The sequence below is a fragment of the Camelina sativa genome, chromosome 1 (genome assembly GCF_030686135.1).
Source record: "Camelina sativa cultivar CO46 ecotype springtype chromosome 1, ASM3068613v1".
NCBI lineage: Eukaryota > Viridiplantae > Streptophyta > Magnoliopsida > Brassicales > Brassicaceae > Camelina > Camelina sativa.
The window spans coordinates 24,233,915-24,254,841 of NC_141880.1; the positions used below are offsets into that span (position 1 = coordinate 24,233,915).

General features: G+C 32.1%; 1 protein-coding gene and 1 pseudogene across 1 annotated transcript; one reads left to right on the forward strand and one right to left on the reverse strand.

The window, feature by feature from the left end:
* Positions 1-1,386: 1,386 nt before the first annotated feature.
* Positions 1,387-3,280, reverse strand: LOC104700530 (putative polyol transporter 3). Its single transcript, XM_010416061.3, has 2 exons — positions 3,021-3,280; positions 1,387-2,909 (listed from the first exon to the last, which is right to left on the reverse strand). The coding sequence occupies exons 1-2, from the start codon at positions 3,136-3,138 to the stop codon at positions 1,510-1,512; spliced, it is 1,518 nt and encodes a 505-aa protein (XP_010414363.1). The 5' UTR covers positions 3,139-3,280; the 3' UTR covers positions 1,387-1,509.
* A 5,485-nt stretch (positions 3,281-8,765) lies between these two features.
* LOC109128613 (blue copper protein-like) lies at positions 8,766-14,004 on the forward strand (annotated as a pseudogene).
* Positions 14,005-20,927: the final 6,923 nt, after the last annotated feature.

A 20,927-nucleotide genomic window follows, 5' to 3' on the forward strand; every position in this document is an offset into this window, starting at 1 on the left:
CTGTTATATTTTAAATAATTAACTATTAGACAATTTTTTTCGTCTAAAATTTTTGGATAAGAGCATAACTAAAATTTGTGTTTTTCTCTCATTTTTGACATATAATTTATTTTCTACTGCAATAGAAGATTTGTTCATAGTAAATAAATTAAAAAAGCTACTTATAAATATTCAATTTTGCATAAATATATAGTAATACAATATAGTCAACCAATTGTAATTATTAAATTTTAGAGTTTTAAATACTTATTTTAGGGTAATTACTATTTAGAAATACAAATATAAATTGAAATTTCTTTGCTTCTTTTTGTTTTTTAAAAATAATTTTTAATATTTTTTCTTAAACAACAAATGTAATCCATGAAATAGTTTAGTTTCATAAATACTACTTCCGTTTCAAAATTTAGGATGTTTTAGAGAAGTTTTTTTGTTTCATAATATAGGATGTTTTCAAGTTTCTATGCTACTTTTAGATTAGTTTAGTATTTTATATTATGCAATATTGTTTATGATTGGTTGAATTTGTTAATAGTAAAGACTTCTTAATCTGCGTGCTTTAGTTAAAACATCCTATATTTTGAAACGGAGGGAGTATATATTATTTTTTATGATTACAAAATATATTAGTTACATAAGATATTTTTAATGATATTTCTTGCATATCTTGTGTTTTAGAGAGTACTTAGAAATAAGTTGAATTTAGATATATTTTATATATCCATTAAAATAAATTTGAATTGATTTTATTTAATTTCACATATCTTATATATTAATTTACTTTATATTATGTAGGCTATAATGAATGCTTTATTATTTTAAAATACCTTTTAAATTAATTTAATTTTTATTTTAAATTGTTTTTCAAAAATTAAACTGGATTTATTTATTTGTTTATACTGTGACAAAAATATGCACAAATATTAACTGTAATTTCCTTTTCTTGTTTTTTTTCGTTTTTTCCTAAAATATTTTTAAAAAATCAGAAAATTAGATATGATTTATAATGTATTTAAATGTTTTCCTTATTTAATTTTGATGTATATGTTTTCCTTAATTAAATATTCTAACCGATTAAGATTTAAGAAAGATTATGGTCGATTAATAGATAATAAATATATTTGAAGAGATAGTCGGGTCAACTAATCGTGTATTAAATGACTTGCATGGGATCCCACTTAATTTGAATGGTTAGAAAATTTTAACTACCAAAACAAAGTCATAGTCCAAAAGTTGGTCCATGAGTACTTCTGCTTTAATAGTATAGATAAATATATTTAAGAGATTATTAGGTCAACTAATCGGGTATTAAATGATCTGCGTGTATCCGACTTAATTTAAAAGGTTAGAGATTTTTATTGTAATGATATACTAATGTGTGAATAATTATTGATTACCAACATTTTTATTTAAAAACTATCAAAACAAAGTTATAGTCCAAAAGTTGACTCATGCTATAAAAAAATGCCAAATTATTCTATAATATAGCTACGAATCTATAATAAATCTAACCTAATTACTGACTCTCTTAGTTTGAATCTCTAGTCCATCGCGATCACCACGAGGACCCCCACCACCAAAAAGCTTCTCCATCTCCTCCAATGGCACTCCTTTCGTCTCCGGCAACATAAAAAAGAAGAACCACCATGCCGCCACCGCTATTCCGGCAAACACGAAGAACACGCCGCCTGTCGTGATCGCCTTCGTCATCGATAGAAAACTCATTGAGACCGTCGCATTCATGATCCTATTAACCGCAACGCCTATACTCGCTCCCTGAGCCCTAAGTCTCAACGGGAATATCTCGGAGCTGTACACCCACGTGATAGGCCCAACCCCAATGGAGAAAAACGCTACAAATGCATACGTAGACACGATGCTTAAACTCAATGCCCACGCTAACCGCCCAAATCGCTGAACCATCGTGAGACTTACCGCTAAACTGGTCAGTGCGAAGACCATCCCACCCGTGCTTGTTAACAGAAGCTTTCTCCGACCTACCTTGTCTAGCAAGAAAGTAGCTATTATTATGAAAATGGCCTTAGTTACACCTACACCGACCGTGGCTAGTAAGAGCTTGTCTTTGGAAACTACTCCGGCTTTCTTGAAAATCCTCGGACTGTACAACACGACGGCCTCGATCCCCGTGGCATGCTCGAAAAAGTGTATTCCCACGGCCGCGATCAATATCAAACGCACCGCAGGTCGCGGTTTTATTACCAACTCCATCCACACACTTTTCCCGTGATTCTTCGTAACCCCGCCGCCAACTGCTTTCACCGCAGTCTCTTCCTCTATTTCCGCCGCGATTAGTATATCCCTGAACCGTTCTTCGGCTTCTTCTTGGGTGTTGGATACCAAAACCATTATTTTCTTTGCCTCTTCTAACCTACCTTGCATCACAAGCCACCTCGGAGACTCGGGCATTTTCATAATCCCAAAAGCCAATATCAAAGAAGGGAAAGCTGCGATCCCAAGCATCAATCTCCATCCGAGCTTCAAAGTCAGTTTCCCGAAACAGTAGTTCGAGACATAGCCAAGTAAAATCCCGAGACTAATACAAAGCTCGGGTAAAGAAGTGAGAAAGCCTCGGTGTGAAGCAGAGGATATCTCGGCAGAGTAAACCGGAGCTATCATGAGAGCAAACCCTACACCAACTCCGGCTATACATCTTCCGACCATCAAGACAGCGTAGTTTGGGCTGTAACCCATAAGAACCGAGCCGACTAAGAATATCACGGCGGAGAGAGCAATCGTGTAACGTCGACCGATGACGTCAGAAGTTTTCCCCGCCGTTAGTGATCCGACGAGAGCACAAAGATTCAGGATTCCGGCCAAAATTTCGATTTGAGTGTCGTTTATTTTTAGATCCTCTCTTATAAATATCTGAGCTCCGCTCATAACTCCCGTATCTAAGGACAAAACACAAGAAAGTTACCAGTGAAAAAGATTCATTTATATAATAAAATCATAGATTTTCTTCCATTAAATGATTCTATTATGATATGTAAAAATGTTTATACCATATCCAAAGATGATGGAAATCGTGGAAGCAACAATGGCACAGCCGCAAGCAAATTTATTCATATGATTTGGGTTTGGATCCGACCCGGGAGAAGTATGACCATCAGCATGAACCATGGTGAGTTTTTTTTGTTGTTGTTGTTGGATATTAAGAATAGCTTATTATATCGCTTACATGTCTTTCATAGTATATATACACATAAATTAAGGCCTTGATTGGAATGAAGGAGCATTTTCATTCTTATCATCCAATCAACATTTATTAAAAGAGCATTTAGAAACTCTTATATGCTCTATTCCTCTATGCTCTTAGTTGAAGTATTTGCCAAGCATTTACATCTAATAATATTAATATATGTTAAAATAATTAAATATTATTAATTTATTTTATAAGAATAGAAAATTATGATTTCATAAAAAATAAATTTATTTCTTATAGATAATATTTATAATTAACATACTACTGTTATTTTTAAAATATAATAATTTATTTAATACATAGAAAACATTAAAATTTAAAATAGAAATGTAGATATAATGTTTTTTATATATATTTTTGTTTTATTTTAATTTAATTTGTTATTTTATATATTTAAAATTTATTATATATATATTCTTTTTAATAAATCTATAATATTTATTAAATGTGTGCAAATATATTAAAATGTTATATAGCAATTAGTGAATATATATTTTCTAATAAAACATATTTAAATTTTAATATTTAGTTAATATAATATATAATCAATCCACCAATCAATTAATCATAACATATAGCTTATATGCAGCTTAATGCTAATGCTGCATAATGCTAATGCTCTACTATGTATTGTTCCAATCAAGCCCTAAATAAATACATCGACGGTCCACCACTTGGATCTCTATAGTGGGAAATGACGATCAGAAACTTCACTGTTCCACAATCCACAGTGTTCGTGGGTGCCCACGCACTCTGGTACGAGAATTAGATTTCTCGAAAATATATAACTTGTGATTTATGAATTTTCCTTAAGATTTTGATGTATGATACCTGGGAAGTATTTCCAACAAAAAAAAAATTGAAACAAATTCAAATCATTTTTTTTTTGCTAAGCGAATTTAGAATTCAAATCATTCACCACAAGTTAAAATGAAGTGGAAGCATAGTTAAAGGATTTAAAAATAGCGTATGTGCTACGAATATTTGATGATTAGAGAATAATATATCTTACCGATTAAATGCAGGTATTTTGGAGATGCTAATATGCTACTTGTAAAACAGGTTATTATAGTTTTGCAAGTTAATTAGGTATAAAGTTGTTCTCGACCAGTGAGTGCATGTAAAATAAAAATCGTAGGTCGTATATGTGAATATTCATTCATTATTGTTACATATGCTAGGATAAGATTATATCCACCATTTCTAAATTGTAGGTCATCAAATTTAATACGATAAGATCAAAAATATTTCTAATTCGATATAAAAGTCTCTATCTTATTCACTTTCGGCATTTTCCTGATCTATGTTCAATAGTGGCGTAAGCTTTAAAGATTCTTTTCCACATTTGTATAATTTGGTGAACTAAAAGTATACGGTGCAGTTTTTTTGTTATTCATTTGGTTTTTTTCTTTTCTTATCGAGGTCTAAGATTAAACTTGTTTGGTGAAATATTCCTAGGGCACGTCATGGAAAATCGTTACCATGAAATCTCATGTACTTTAGAAAGACAATAACTTATTTCAGAATTCTATTTCTTACAAATCAATTGATATAGTATAAAAATTAAATATACAAAATAAGTTGAAAATAAAAGAGGCCTAAAGTAATTAGTGTAATTTTTTAGATGTCTAAATCTGCTGAAAGTAAAAATTTACACAATTAATATGATCAATTAAAAAATATAAACAGAATGTAAATATGGATAACCATATATAATAGGCAAAAACCTAATATTGGGGATTTGTATACAACTATACATCAACTCTATAAATGCTCAAACGTGACAAACCCCATGTAAAAAGTAAACTTTTGATTTGATTCCTTGCAAGTTATATCTGGTGAGCTGAAAAAAAAGAAAGATACGTACGTGCGTGGCAAAAACATAGTTTAATTTGATCTCATTTCTAAAAGATCATATAGTATATACTATAATGTGAAAAACTTAACTCAAACAAGTAGGCAAATTGCATACTTTTTCACTGTTTAATGGAAAGGCATATATAGTCGCTATCAAAAATCAAAAACGAGAGATTAAATGAAGTTGTTGGGTAAGAAATGATATACGTTCAACGCACAGATCTTTGGTTTAAAAGGTAGAAGCGATCAGTAATCAGATTAATCCGAACCTTGACATACATTTTAGTCCGATGCTGATTGATCGTGTGACAAATTAACAAGACCGATCAATCATTTAGGTCAATGATTAAAGTAAAAATCTTCTGGAAGAAGAGGAAGAGAAATTGAAAGTGATATTGTCTGTATTAGTTAGTTAGGATACATTTGGCCGACACAGCCAGAAAGATAAGTTTGGGAACTTTCCGATACAACTGATAACTTGGGTAGGTTAGATCATCATCATATGGGCAGGTCTTATTTATCTTTACTTTATTCAAAAGTTTCACCAAAAATATAAACACATTATTCTTTATTTGAACCATGTGAACACATTTCCATTTTGAAAAATTTCTAAATTATAGTTAATTAAAGTATCTCTTTTTTATCTAGCTCTAAAACTATAGCAATTTTTAATTGAACTATTAGAACATAACGAAACTGGAAACTCACGCGCGCAATAATGCATAAGTTACTCTATCATGCACATGAGAATATTATGTTTTTCACCTAATATTACGAGAGTAATGATCAAGTTCTTGAATAAAAATGGACAAGTTTTTGTAATTTGTTTTTCCGAAAGAATACTAACATCATATAAGTTTTTAGATTTTCTACTTGAAGGACAAACGTAAGACCAAATTAAAGGTACACTTCCAATTATGTTCACGTCAATTATAAACACTTCTTTACTTTATTAGTTATTTATAAATCTATACAATATTCAATAACTTTAAAATAGTTATATTAGCATAAAATTCAAATACTATTAAAGAAAATATACTAATAAAGAATTATGTATTATACTCAAAACTAATGTTTTTCTAACTAATATTAAGTTAAATAGTTATCAATTCTCCACATATGTTAAAGTACAACCTTAATCAGCTACAATATCTAATATATAAAGAATATATTATTAGCGACACTTAGCATATGTATATCATACCAGCTTACCTAACAATTGAATTCATAGTGACTTATATACTTAGCATTATTACCACTATTTGTGATACTCTATATACAAAAAAAACTATTGTGGTGTCATGGTTAAGAATCCGATATTCTCTTCTTCTTTTTTTTGTGTATTTTTATTTATTTATTTTAGGTTATTTCTAATACTTTTTTTGTTGGTAAAATGTAGATTTTTTTCTGATTTTGAAATTAGTCGGCAGTCCTTTTTAAGATTTAGTTATTTGGTAACAAAAATATTTGTAATGTATTTATAATGGCTAGTATATGTAACAATCATATAAAGGGAAAAAACATTGTAAGTGGGAGGAAAGTGATGGACGCAATTCAGAATCGAACCGAGGCCATCAAAATTGGCCAAATTATATGTTTGGTACGATTATATGTGGCATGGTGATATAGGTCTTGAAAATATTGGGACACGTTTTTGTTTTTGTTTTTTTTGGTAATGTTATTGTGTGTGTGTGCACATAATGCGGCAGTAATTGGTAGGTAAAAGATTATTCTCATTTAAATAGATATGTAATTAGTTAACTACGAGATTGTAAAAGGTAATTTATTCGTAGTTGATATAGTAGTTTTGGTTCAATCCTTATAAGCGTTTTCAATATTTTAAAAGAATATAGTTCAAACTGAAATGTTATTTTGGATGAGTTCCAACTCCAAGGTAGAGGAGGACGACAAATTTGGTTGCACAAAACCAAAAAGATATCCATAACAACAACTGGTGGTGGAATAAGACTTGACACATGATACTGCTGATTTGTGTACGTGTTCCGATTTGTATACTTTTAATTAATAAAAAATATCATGAACTGTAAAAAATTTATTCAAACTGCCATTTTGTTCTTTTTTTTTTTCCACACTGCCATAACTTTCACTTAAAAATAGATAATTGCTCTTTAATGAATACTATGCTGTTGATAAACAAAATATTGATGATGGACAAGATGCATATGATAAATAAGATGCGGATGATAAAAAAAAATGAGGATGATAAAAGAAGATGAGGATAATAGACAAGATGTGGACGATGGACAAGATGTTGATGATCGACAAGATACGAATGATAAACAACATGCGGATGATAAACAAGATGCAAATGATGAACAAGATGTAGATGATGGATAAGATGTGGATGATGGACAAGATGCAGATGATGGAAAATATGATATGGAGAAGGATACCAATGAGAAACTCAATCTTCCACATCATCTTTTGCTCTACCCGCCTCGGTGGATATAGGGCCCGAAGGATACTGAACTATCGATTATACAAAAAAGGGTGAAATCACGAAAAGGAAACAAACCGTTAATTTTCCAATCCCTCCCGTGGAAACTCATATTTAGACGTCTTGAAGCTCTGCAAAATTTTTTGTGACGATCAGATCTCATACAAACCTGCAATCAAGCCCCAAACACCCGCTTGTCTCAATTCGTGACTTAGAAGAAACGCTCCACGAAACTGTAGATATCTGATGGAGGATTAACTCAAATTCGATTCCGCAAAAAGTAGCATCTAAGGAAAACATCTTAGCTACAACCATACCAAAAATCATTATCTTAGGAAACTATTTAATCAGTCAGACCTTCCTTCTCCCAAACCATGTCAGTTCAGTTTCCTTTCCTTCTTTATAAGACAAAGTGTAACGCCCGCAAAACCAATTTCTGGAATTTTTAGCCGTTTTTGACAGAGAAGCAGAGAGAAGAAGGAGAAAACGTTTTTGAGAGAGATTTGTGAGAGCTTTTTCTGTTCTTGAGAGATCTATTGCTGTGGAGTGAAGATATTGTGTTAGGAACGAAGGAGAAGGCTTCTAAGTGTTGGATTCGTCGTTGTTGAGTGAGAATCTTCCTGCAAAAGAGGTGAGTGCTTGACCATGGCTGATCTAAGCCTCAGATCTCTGTTGTTTTGGCTGTTTCTTTGTGTTTTGTGGTGTTTTGCTTGTGTGGGTTGGTTGTTTTCATGTTTCCATAGGTTCCTGAGAAGTTTGGAAGAGTTTGAGAAGGTTTGGAAGCAGTTTGGAATGGAGGTTCGTCGTTCGGCTTCGTGCAGATCGATTCTGCGAAGGTGGTGTCGGTCGACACCATGTTGGTTGAGTGTTGGTCGACACCGACCTAGTGTTGGTCGACACCAGTGACGCGTTAGCGTCGGTCGACACCGACTTAGTGTCGGTCGACACCAAACTTAACCGAGTCTTGTTTTCCTGGTTTGTTGTGTTGTTTGTGTTTTGGTTGTTGGCTTTAATAATAGAATCTCAGTTGTTTGTGTGTATAACCCAGTAGATGGGAGGATGGCCTCACTGAGTGTTTATTAGATACTCATGCATCTCAATTTGTGTTTGCGGTGCAGATAAAGGCAAGTGTGAACGTGGAATCAAGGCGATGAGGAGGAGGATGATCTAGGGTCTCATTTGTGTGTTGTTGGTTATTTATGGTTATGTGTTGGAATCTTGGTTAGAGTTATGTTAGGTTGTTGGATAGAATGGTTAGGAATGTTATTGTATTAATGATATGTTGGTTTGGTATTGTTTGTACGTTTCCGCTGTGTAAGATGGTTATGGCTGGTTTAAATGATGTTTTTGTGGTTTAGGTTGATTTAATTAAGTAGTATGGGATGTTTAATTATATATATTGTATTTTTAAAAAAAAAAACGGGTCGGATCAGGTCAATTGGTGACAACTTGTCCTGTGGGAAGGTTGTTAAAGGGTGGGGACCAGGGTTCGAGGAACGCCTGGCGCACCAATAATCTACTGGTGGATTTGGATGAATAGTTCCTGTCCACAGTGAGGGGTTAGGATCGATGCTCTGCAGGGCCAGCTTGGAGTCCGTTTGAGCGGCTAGCGGTAGGCTAGCGGGGTCCACGGACGGTCCATTGGGGCAGCTAGCGGTGGACTAGTGGGTCCGCGGGACGGGTTGCCACACAAAACTTTACCGACCTCCTTCTCCGTCTCCTTCACACAAAATCGACCAAGAGCTCTCTCTCTTTTTCTCTGAGCAACCAGTGTCGACAATCCACAAAAAAAAGGAGAAGGAAACGTCACTTTTAGAAGAAAAAAAAACTAAGGGTTTTGGTTTAATTAAACCTTGGTATATTCCACACATCACAAATTCTAATCCTGGAAAAAGAATGTTACAGTTATATAAACTAAAAACTCAGTAAGAATCTATTTTTAAGACATAGAGTACAATTATACAGTATTTAATATGAATTTGTTTCCATATTTTTTAATCTTTTATTTATTTTAACAAGAGTAATTATATAATGTATGTCTTATATAATACATACATTTTATATAATTTATCCACTATATATTAATAGAGATACATTTTTAAAAAATATGGTGATGTGTCGTCGCCGGAATGCTCGAGACAAATTTTAACAAATAACTCTCATTAGTTAATACTAATTATATCCTTGCCATTATCGAATTCATTCGAAATTTATAAAATAAATTAAAGCTATTTGCTATTTCTTAACATCTACTTTTATAAATATTTCAATATTAGTATTATAAAATAAATGTCTAATTAAATTAGTAAAAATAGTAGTATTTGTATATTTACATTTAAATTCCGAAATACATGTTTTAAAATATCAAAATTTCAGCCATTTAATTTGAATGTATATTATACTTGTTTTAAAAAAAATACAATTTTTTTTTTAAATGATTAATTTCTTCTGTTTTTTAAATAAAGTCCCAACAAATTTGGATTACATAATTGTTGATTATTAATAGTAAAACTCTAAATATTAGTTAAATATTTTTAATTACTTATAAATCCCATTTCTGATTATTCACAATTTATATTGTATTTTTCCTAACACGTATAAGTTTAAATTTAAAATAATACATTTTAACACGTTAAGTATTTAGGAATCCATCAAACAATAAAATGATGTAAAATTTTGAATTAAATAATTTAAAAGTATTAAACTGTTTTATGTTGATTACAAATCGTGGATGAGTCAGATAATAATTTTATTCATTAAAACTTTATTTGAGTCGATTTATTCGACAAATAGTGTGGGTTGTTACCTAGTTAGATGTTTAAAAAGAATATGATAAACCACATGAAACTTGTGAACTTGCCAACTGCCACAGACATAACCGATCAAAGAGTGTATGTCAGTAGTATACAGAAATTTAAAAATGTTCATTTGCCACTGCTCCCCATATATGTGAGACAATCCCAGTATTTTCAATCTAGCACACATTTAATGTCATGGTGGAAAATAAAGACAAACTAAACAATGATAAACTTTAAATGTTGCCTTGATTCTCAAAATTTTTTTTGATAAAATGTAGCATGACAAATAGATTTTACATTGCCTCTCTTAATCAACATTTAGATATTGTCATATTTCTAATATTTTTTTTTCAACCAAATATAAAATTAGAAAATAACTCCAAGGTTGGTTGCTCAAACCGGAGGATAAGAGTTTACAAAAGAAGTCTCAAAAGATAATGATCTCGAAGAATGAGCCAGACAGTCTGCCCGTACGTTTGACGTCCGTGGAATCCTCGAAAGCATGAAGGACGGGAAGGATGGTTGGAGAAGGCGGGCCAATCGTCAGGAGACTGCACCATCGCCACTAATTCTGAGATATTGCTAATCTTAGGGGAACAATTCTTGGGTCTTTCTTATTTAACCTTTAGAGATTGTTAATCTTAGGAGGACAATTCTTGGTCTCTTTTATTACTTATTAGCACCAACCAACTACTAAATAGTAAATAATATATATATAAATTGAATTAAATTTGCAATTGAAAAAAAAAACTAAACACACCATAAACTAACTATTTACTTGCCAGTGTATATTTTGTAGTAAAATTTTTATTTTTATAATATTATAATTTTATTAGGTATTTGTTTAAAATAAACTAAGTGGACAGAATTTGCAAATCTAAAAATGAAAGGGCTATGATGAAAATTAAAATAAAATGGAATATATTTGAATAATTTATTTTATAATAAGAAATATAGCCAACTATTGGAACAAACTTATGTTCTACTTTTAGAAAACTAGGCTTTTAGAGCAAAAATAAAGATAACTATTGAAGATGGTCTTATATGATATGAGCCTATATAAACGTTGAGATTTAAATGACTTTTTTTTTATCATCAATCTATTACATATTTCTAGCATGGTGGAAAATCTATATATATATTTTGCAAGTACATTTTGTAAAAAAACCTTGGAGTTCTAAACTATTTACAACCCTATACATTTGACATTTATTGTTTATTAAGAAATTTAGATATTAATATTTATTATATTTGACAAAATTTCCTAAAATCACTCCCTAATAAATCCCAATTACCATTTTCCAATTTCATTCTCTCCTTTCATCCTTGTATGATTTTTGAAAAAAATAGTTTTGTTATTACATAAAACATATTTATAATTTTTTCGCATATGTTGCAAAGTTAATTTTTTTAAAACATACATATATTACTCAATCGATTTTTTTAAAAAGTGTATGTAGAACGTTCCATATCGGGTAAAAAAAATATACAATGGTTCAAAACCATTATAAATAGGACTAATATGTTTAACGGATGGGGTTTTATGGCGAGACGGTTTGGGTCGATATTAGTATATATTTAAAAAATATTAATTTTGGTGCTACAACAAGGGTAAATCATCACTTTATTATTTTGTTAACATCATCAATATTATAATATTATATATATTTAAAATGATTAAATTATGATTATGTAAAAACAAATTGTCGTGCAATATATCACAGGTTAAATCATATAATTAACAATCAAATACAACTATATAAATACAATCTTAAACATCAAATAAATCAAATAAAATTAACTAACAGTTACAACTTTAAATTTAATAATTTTGGTAAAAAATAGTTTCGTGGTGTACCAAGAATTAAAATCTAGTGTAAATTAAAATAATATCAAGAAATGTAATATATATATATATATATATATAGTGTTATTAATAAAATGTTGGAGATTAGTATATATGTATATACCTACTTGGAGGTGTGATTACATATATATATATGTAGATATCTAAAGGAAGAATCAGTTTGCTTTCCAAATTAAAATTAATATTAACTAGCAAGTTCCAATTTCTGTCACCAACGTTACACTTGTAATGATCAACTTACCAAAATTTGTCATTGGCTTGAGGCTATATATAAGTCATGGAGATGTCAATCAAACAAATCCAAGCCAATAACATAAAATTGTATACGAGCTTTATTGTTGTACATGCATATATGATCCACTCTTTGGGTTTATCTAAAACCATAGGGTTGATTAATTAAATTTGTAAACAAATAAAGAAAATAAATCAACTTCAGAACTTTTTTTCTTTCTAATAGAACTAGAAGAAGTGAATTAAAATTCAGAAAGGATTAAATCTTCTATTACTCTAGAAACAAGGAAATAAACAATGCTACTGTCTACACCGTTGGAGACTCGGCTGGATGGATTGCCAAAGAAGGCTTCTATCACGAATGGGCCAAGGAAAAGGTGTTTTACGTAGGAGACTCTTTGGTCTTCAAATACGATCCCCACGTCAACGACGTTACTCAAGTTTGGGGAGCTTTTCGTTTTTTAATTCTCAAGCAAATAGTTGGTTCATAAAACTACGCGAGAAGTCAGGTCGCAGGTTATGAATTCAAGGTCACCGCCTAATCTCTAAGACGTCGTTTATTTCGTTGTTGTATTCGAAAAGTAGACTATCTCCTACATGAAACAATTTGTCTTCACTCCACTTGTTATAGTAGTCATTGTATTCAGGAACGCTCCATGCTTTAGAATTAGAATTTTGCGATACTTTTTCTCCTAAAGCCGTCTACAGGACAGGACATGATGTGGTTACCTTCACGGAACCCGGAGATCACTACTTCATCAGCTCAAATCAAGCTCAATGCACACTTGGACAGAAGCTCGACGTTCTTGTTGTTCATGACCCATCACGTCCTATTCCTCCACCACCACCGAGCATGATCCTTCCTTCCGGGGAAATCTACAGGGTCGGTGACTCTAAAGCATGGAGCGTTCCTGAATACAATGACTACTATAACAAGTGGAGTGAAGACAAATTGTTTCATGTAGGAGATAGTCTATTTTTCGAATACAACAACGAAATAAACGACGTCTTAGAGATTAGGCGGTGACCTTGAATTCATAACCTGCGACCCGACTTCTCGCGTAGTGTTATGAACCAACTATTTGCTTGAGAATTAAAAAACGATTGAAAGCTTAGCTCCCTCTTAACCCTAATTCTATCTTAGAGATTAAGGTTAATTCTTGGGGCTTGATATTCTCATTAGCATAAGGAGTCCTTTTATAGACCCTAGTACAACCGACCTAAACCTTAATAAGTAAATATTCCAAAGCCTTAATCTAATTATGAAAAGGAAACCTAATAATCTAATAAGTAATAATAAGTTAAGGCTTCATGGTCTACATGATACCACGATCTGTATCACGTAGCCGTGCACAAGACGGGCCATGATCTCGTTACGCTCACCAAACCAGGAGTTCACTATTTCATTAGCTCAAAGACGGGTCACTGCGCGGCTGGGCTCAAGCTTCGAGTTTTGGTTGGACCATTACCCAAATCCGTTACTTTCACCGATTTTCCCAAGAAGATGGATTTGTCAGCTATGGACCGCCTCACAAAGTGGTTAAGCACTTTCATACCCCAGCCCCATCACTAAAGTTTTCGTGTTAATCAGAGTTTATCAAATTACTGGTTCAGTGGTTGTAATTTTGCAAACTCTTTTTTCCTTTTCCTTGTTCCGTTAAGATCCAAGTTTGTTTAGTTCCCGTTTTCAGTACTGATGTAACCTTCTCAGATTTTGATTCATTATAACATAAGGAAACATTACTTAATACAATTTCAGTTTAGTTCTTCCAATGTTTTGTCTCAAGAGTAAAGATCCTGTTATATAGTAATAAACTAATAATAGCCAGAATGTGAAGTTGCATGTTTTTAGCGTTTATACGAAACATAAACGCTATTCGTGTGAGGAAGATAAGAACATGCGATTCACTGATCATGTCATATGGTGATGCTCTGTTCCTAGTTTGTAATAATAACAGTAATTAAAATTTAGAAAAAGAGGTAATTTAGATTACCTCAATTCGGCTACCACCCAAGGCATGATTCTCTCAGTGGTAGACTTCCCCGACCAAGAATCTTCACTTTAGGGAAGATCCCGAAACCAGACTTTTGCGTCTGGTCAAACCAGAGTTGTAGCAACTCTGTCATGCGTCCATTGGAAGCCCAGCCCCAGACTATCATTCTGGTCCGAAGTTATAGCAGAGTTTAGACTCTGCCTTTCGTCGCCCCAGACTACTCTTCAGTCCGAAGTTCTAGAAGAGGGTCTAGACTCTGCCCTTCACGAGAGGAAATTATTTCCTTCTCTTTTCGGGGGTACCAATATCGTTACTCGAACCATGGTGGGACTCCAATATCATGCTGAGTCATCACCACTTTGCTGTCCGAGGATTGGTGATCTTTTCTCTCTTGACTAACTAGTTAATGCTTTTAATTAGCCTTTAAGACCACAACTCAATTCCCGGTTTAATACGGTCCAGTAAAAGATTTTCATAACCAGAAAATTGTTAGGCCTCATCTCATGTGCTTGGAAGTTTTTTGTTATTTTTATACTTTTATCTTTTGTATAAAACAAGATTGTAATGAATAGCTCAACGATAAACAGTGATGTGATAAGCATACTCTGACAGGGATCCGCAACATCACCACTCAAGGGGAATGAGTAAGACATAAACAGTGATGTGATAAGCATACGATCAAGGCTTATATCTATTAGATGCCTCCCAACCTTTTTTAATGATCTCATGTTTCTGGATTCTAGGCGGACAGAGCTCGGCTGTATACGTAACCGTTAAAGTGTTGTGGCTAGAGCTTGTCTCTCAAGCTCTTCTTCTGCCATGTTACCAATTACCAAAAATTAGTATTTAGATATTAACTAAGATCAAACTTGAAGGATACTTTTCCAAAACTTGTTGAAATGTCATTCGTGTGAGGAAGCCAAACACAAGATTCAAAGACCATGTCATTTGCAGATAAGTATGGTGATGCGCTGTTCCTATATTTTTTAGTAGTAACAGAAATTAAAATTAAGAAAGAATTCTCTGTGATAGATTTCCCCTACAAGGAATCTTTCGCTTTCAAACCTTTGCGCCATCCCTGTTGAGACTCCAATATCTAAACTCTATTTAATGTTTCAAAAACATAACTTAAATTCCCGGTTAAACATTTCCATAACCACAAAATTGGTACCTAAGATTTTCAGAGGCTCAGAGCCATAAATAAATTTCTGTCGACGAGGTGCATGAGCATGACTCCTAACTGTACTGGCGTGAGTCGTGACCAATGTGGTGATGGTTACTTCCTCCATGAGGATGCTCTACTGGGTTCATATTCATATGAACACCACAAACCTTATAATCGGATATGACAGATGTATATATGGGTGTAACACATAAGTTGATATTTTTATTACATAAACCTTATAATTGTCTTCAAACGTTCCATGAATCTATCTCTCGTTCTTGAGCTATAATGGATCGTCTAGTCTGTTATTTAAGTTCGTTTGATATGAAGTTAAAAATTAAAACAAACACTAGTCGGCCATGTGGCTGAAACAACAGCTTGACCTCTGAGACGACCAGTCCTCCTATAGCAGCAGTAAGACCAACCTTATGTGGACGAGGTGCATCACGCCTAAATGTACTAGCGTGACCAATGTGTTGATGGTTACCTCTCTACTTGGTTTCATATCCACACCACAAACCATAAGAGTTACTTGTGGTAACCTCTCTACTTGGTTTCACCCGGTGCTTGTGGTACGCGTTACTTTCACCAAAAGTCATGTGTTTTGGTGGTAATTAAGGACTGTCTTTAGAAACCTAGTTGGTTGAGTCGCTCAAAAGTCGATTGAAGGTTAAACACTAAAACTAAAAAGAGGTAATTTAGATTAATTGATTTGGCTACCACCAAAGGCATGATTCTTTGTGATAGAAGATACGGGTGAAGTTCGTATTAGTTGTTAATTGTAGTTATACCAATATCGACACTCAAACCCTGGTAAGACTGAAGACTCCATGATGGTAAGGAATTGGTAACCTTTTCTCTGTTAAGTTAACTAATTTTTAAAATTTTCTAACATGTAACTAAAGACGTATAATTAAATATGGTTGGTTAAAAAACCAGTAGCAAACCAAGAGCGAGTGGCTTATGTAATAAAATTACTCATATGTATATAAATAAGATTCGTTATTAATTCTCAATTAGGTAGTAACCCGTGCTACTACACTGGACAAAATATTTTCATATAAATGTTGAATTCGTAAAATGAAGAAAATTATATTAACACATTTGTTATAACACATGTGCGTTAATTTTCATTTAAATTAAAAAATTTGAACCTAGACATATTTACTCTAGAACTCGAAGCACCTCTAGTTCTGTCCCATTCTCTCACTTCCTAACTCATTTCATCTTGTCCCTTCTCATCCCGTCTCATTTCCTATTGTCTCATCTCGTATTGTCCCGTTTTCCTCATAATTTTTTTGTCTTATGTTCGTTCTCTTTTAAATAATTACTCGTTTAGACAATATTTACTAAAAGAGATTGGGTAAGAAATTTAGACGGAATACCAGAGTTCTCCGTTAATTTTTTTTAATTTAGTTAGTTGAAATTATCCAAAAAATTATAATTTTCAAAAACTATATAATTATTTTCAAAAATACCCGTATAGTCAATCCTTATCCAAATTAGTGAAAGCTTGATACTTGAATTTATCTATCAATATTTTTTTATTTTGTACTTTAATCTAAAATTTATGTCTTCTTATAAAACAAAAAACTATTCAATATTGTTTTTCATTATTCGAATTTACCCGTTGCAGTTTATATATACTTGAATTTTCTCAAAATTTCTTATTGTTTCTTAAAATATATGTACTTAATTAGTAAATTAAACAGGAAATTATACAATTTTTTGCTGGAAATTATATAATTTTTTGCAATTCATCCATAATAATCAAAGATAGCCCGTGTTTGTTGAAAATATTAAAGTAATTTTGTTACGGGGTGTTAAATATCGTCCAGTCTCATCCCATCCTATCCCGTCCCGACCATCCAATTAGAAATTTTATGTCTCATAACCATTTTATATTAAATAATTATCAATATAATAATGTTATTAATAAATTTTTGTTAATGAACTGATAAAGAGTGGCCGGTTTTCTCAACGTTTCTTGATGAGTCCCAGGTGCTTAGTGCCTCCTTACCTCCTTTTACTTTTTCCAAGATCCTAAGGACGTCCAATGTGAGGGATGATTGTTTAGCTCGTTCTTCGAGAAAGCTAGGGTCTGAAACGATTTTTGTAAACTCTTATCCTCCAGTTTGGGCAACCAATCTAGGAGTTTTATTTTAATTAATGTTAGGCTGAAAAAAAAAATGGTGATCATGTACGGATGTAATATAACTACCGTGAAAATATAGTTTACATATGGTAAGTTATTAGTTAATAGACTAACTTATTTTAGGAAATTAGTTTATTTTCATATTTGTAAACTTTGTAATCACAAAAATTAGGATTAAAAAATTATGAACATAATAGTTTATTTTCATATTTTAGTTTATTCATCAAGTTCATTAATTGAATTAGGGTTATAAGTTTTAGTTGTATAAGGATATCCACTAATACTCGTTACCCGTATTCATTCTGTCTCGGAAAAAGTACCTTTAATCTTAGGGTCGAGTAAAGAGTATTATAATTTTATTACCTCAGGGTAAATGTTGAATATCAAGTATTCATTTTTTTAATATCCATCATATTATCAGACCCTTTATTAAATTCATTACTTGATCTGTAAATACCCATTTTAAAATGTTTATTATATTTACCAATGTATTATAAATAAATCTTAAAGTGTTTTAGAATGACTTTGTAACTAAGAACTATATAGTTTTGAAGTTTGTAATTTTATATTTTGGGAACTATATGTTGAATATATTTCTGTTTTATTTAATTTTATGGGTCAAGAAAGAGTAGTCCCGTCTCCTCTCGAGTATATGTTCTCCCCATTATCCTCATGTGTTTTACATCATGAAAACTGAACGCTAATTTTTGTTTATATGTAGAGAAAGATAAACTTTATGACATGTCTTTAGCCGTAGTATATTTAACAAAAATTCATGATTTTACTTGCAAATCAAGATTATTATATTCTCTATATTAAGTGCACTTAATGATAATTGTTTAAATATAAAATAGAATATTTATTTTTTGTAAACAAATATAAGGGGCTATTATTGGAGAGATGATTTCTAAATCCAAATGGAATTGTAAATTCTAAGAATCAAAATACATGGATTTTGAAATAACATGTTTTATCCTTGGATTTAAATCATTCTATTTTACACTATCAAATCCATTCAAATCCATTCAAATCCATTTAAAACATAATGTGGATTTTGAAATCCAAATACAAATCATTAAATGAATAACATAGGATTTTAACAAGTATTTGTAAATCATAGAACCAATAACACATAATTTTGTTAAGTATTTTAAAATCAATGATTGAATAACACATAATTTTTGTTTGGATTTCCAAATCCACTAAAATCATAAAACCAATAACCCCTCTAAATATATTTGTTATGTTAGTGAATACACAATTTATTTGAATTCATATCTTAATTAATATGATTCTCATTAACTTCAAAAAAACTGTTACTTTTAATTATGTTTTTATTATTAATTATTGTTTTTTAAGTCATTCTACATATTGTGAAAAAAATATTATTCTAAAAAATACTGAATATATGGATTGAAAAATACATCATAAATTTTTATAGATCTTGTTTATATTATTTTCTATTTATTGTCTAAATGTAATAAGGGTATGATTGAATAAAGGAAAATCATTGGCACATCACATTCTTGAAAGATGAGATCAATTTTTTTAGCGCAAAAGATGAGATCAAATTAAAAGAAGAAAATATAAACTTTTCATGCAAAATTCAAATTAATTTAAGAATTTAGATATAAAATTAGTAGTAATATGAAAACATTATATAAGAATATATATATATATATATATATATATATATAAATGATGCATGTACGTTTTTTTTAAGTACGACTAACTGACTAAGTAACATTTGATTCTGACAGTAACATTTGTACTTTTTTTAAGTTTAGTGGAGAGGATGATGCATCATATGATGTTCGTCATATTTTTCCAAAGATCTCAAAATCGTAATCTGCAGCATAACATAAGTATAACAATTAACCGTTTGAAAGAAAACCAAACATGAAAATCATATAACTAAAAAATTGATTATTGCTCTTTAAAGGGTGTCTTCGTCATCCTTTGATTCTGACAGTAACTGTAACAACTCTCTTTTTTTTATTTATAATAATATCAATTCACTAGTGGTCCCATACCCACTAACATCGTAGCAACAATTAACATCAGAGGATAACAAAAACAATTCCATAAATCCAACATGAATTCCAACAATAACAATTCAATAACCAACAATACAATAAACCAAAAACCAACAATGAAATGACTAAGTTCCAACATCCTACAATGTTCTATCAACTCAACACTAGCAATCTAACAATAGCTAGACCACAATCAATCAAGCCTCTAGAACATCCTCCTCCTCATCGCCTTGATTCCACGGTCACACTTTACCTTTACCTGCACATCACAAACAACAATTGAGATGCGTAAGTATTATCATAAATACTTAGTGAGACCGTCCTCCCATCTACTAGGTTATACACACAAGCAACTGAGACCCTCAGATTTAAGCAAGCAAACAAACACAAACAATACATCAAACCAGGAAAACAAGTCTCGGATGAGACTGGTGTCGACCGACGCTAACTCGGTGTCGATCGACGCTGGAACAGAGTGGTGTCGACCGACGCTAACTCGGTGTCGTCGATGCTGAGTGGTATCGACCGACACTGCATCTGTAGACGCGAACAACACGAACACGAACGACGAACCTCCATTTCAAATCATCTCGAAACCGTCCCAAACTCACCCAAATGCCTCAGGAACCTATGGGAAACCCGAAAACAACAAACCCAAGCAAGCAAACACCACAAATAGACAAAGAACAGCCAACAAAAGAGATCTCACGCTTAGATCAACCATGGTCAAGCACTCACCTCTTTTACAGGAAGATTGGAATGAGAAACAGTGGAACCAACACCTTAGGAAGCTTCTCCTTCGTTCCCAATAACAGCTCTCCCTTCCACAGCCACATCTCTCTCCAAAAACACCAAGAACAAGACAAAAATCTCTCAAGAACACTCTCAACGCTCTCCAACACTTTCTCTCCTTTTTCTCTCTTCTCTCACTCAACGGCGACAAAACAAGACAACCTAAAACCCTTAATTCGTCGCTTCTCCTCTTATATACTTGGTTTAGGGGTTTCCAATTGAACCAATCCGAATCAAACAGCAATTAAAACAAACCAATCAAAATTGGAAATGATGGTGTAGATCGACACACCATGACACACCCATGGTGTCGATCGACACTCAGACCACAAATATAATTTCTGGTTCACGGAT

Coding starts and splice junctions, on each gene's coding strand:
- LOC104700530 (XM_010416061.3), bottom strand. CDS start 3,138: ATGGTTCATGCTGATGGTCATACTTCTCCCGGGTCGGATCCAAACCCA. Junction 2,910..3,020: donor TTCCATCATCTTTGGATATG/GTATAAACATTT, acceptor TTTTGTCCTTAG/ATACGGGAGTTATGAGCGGA.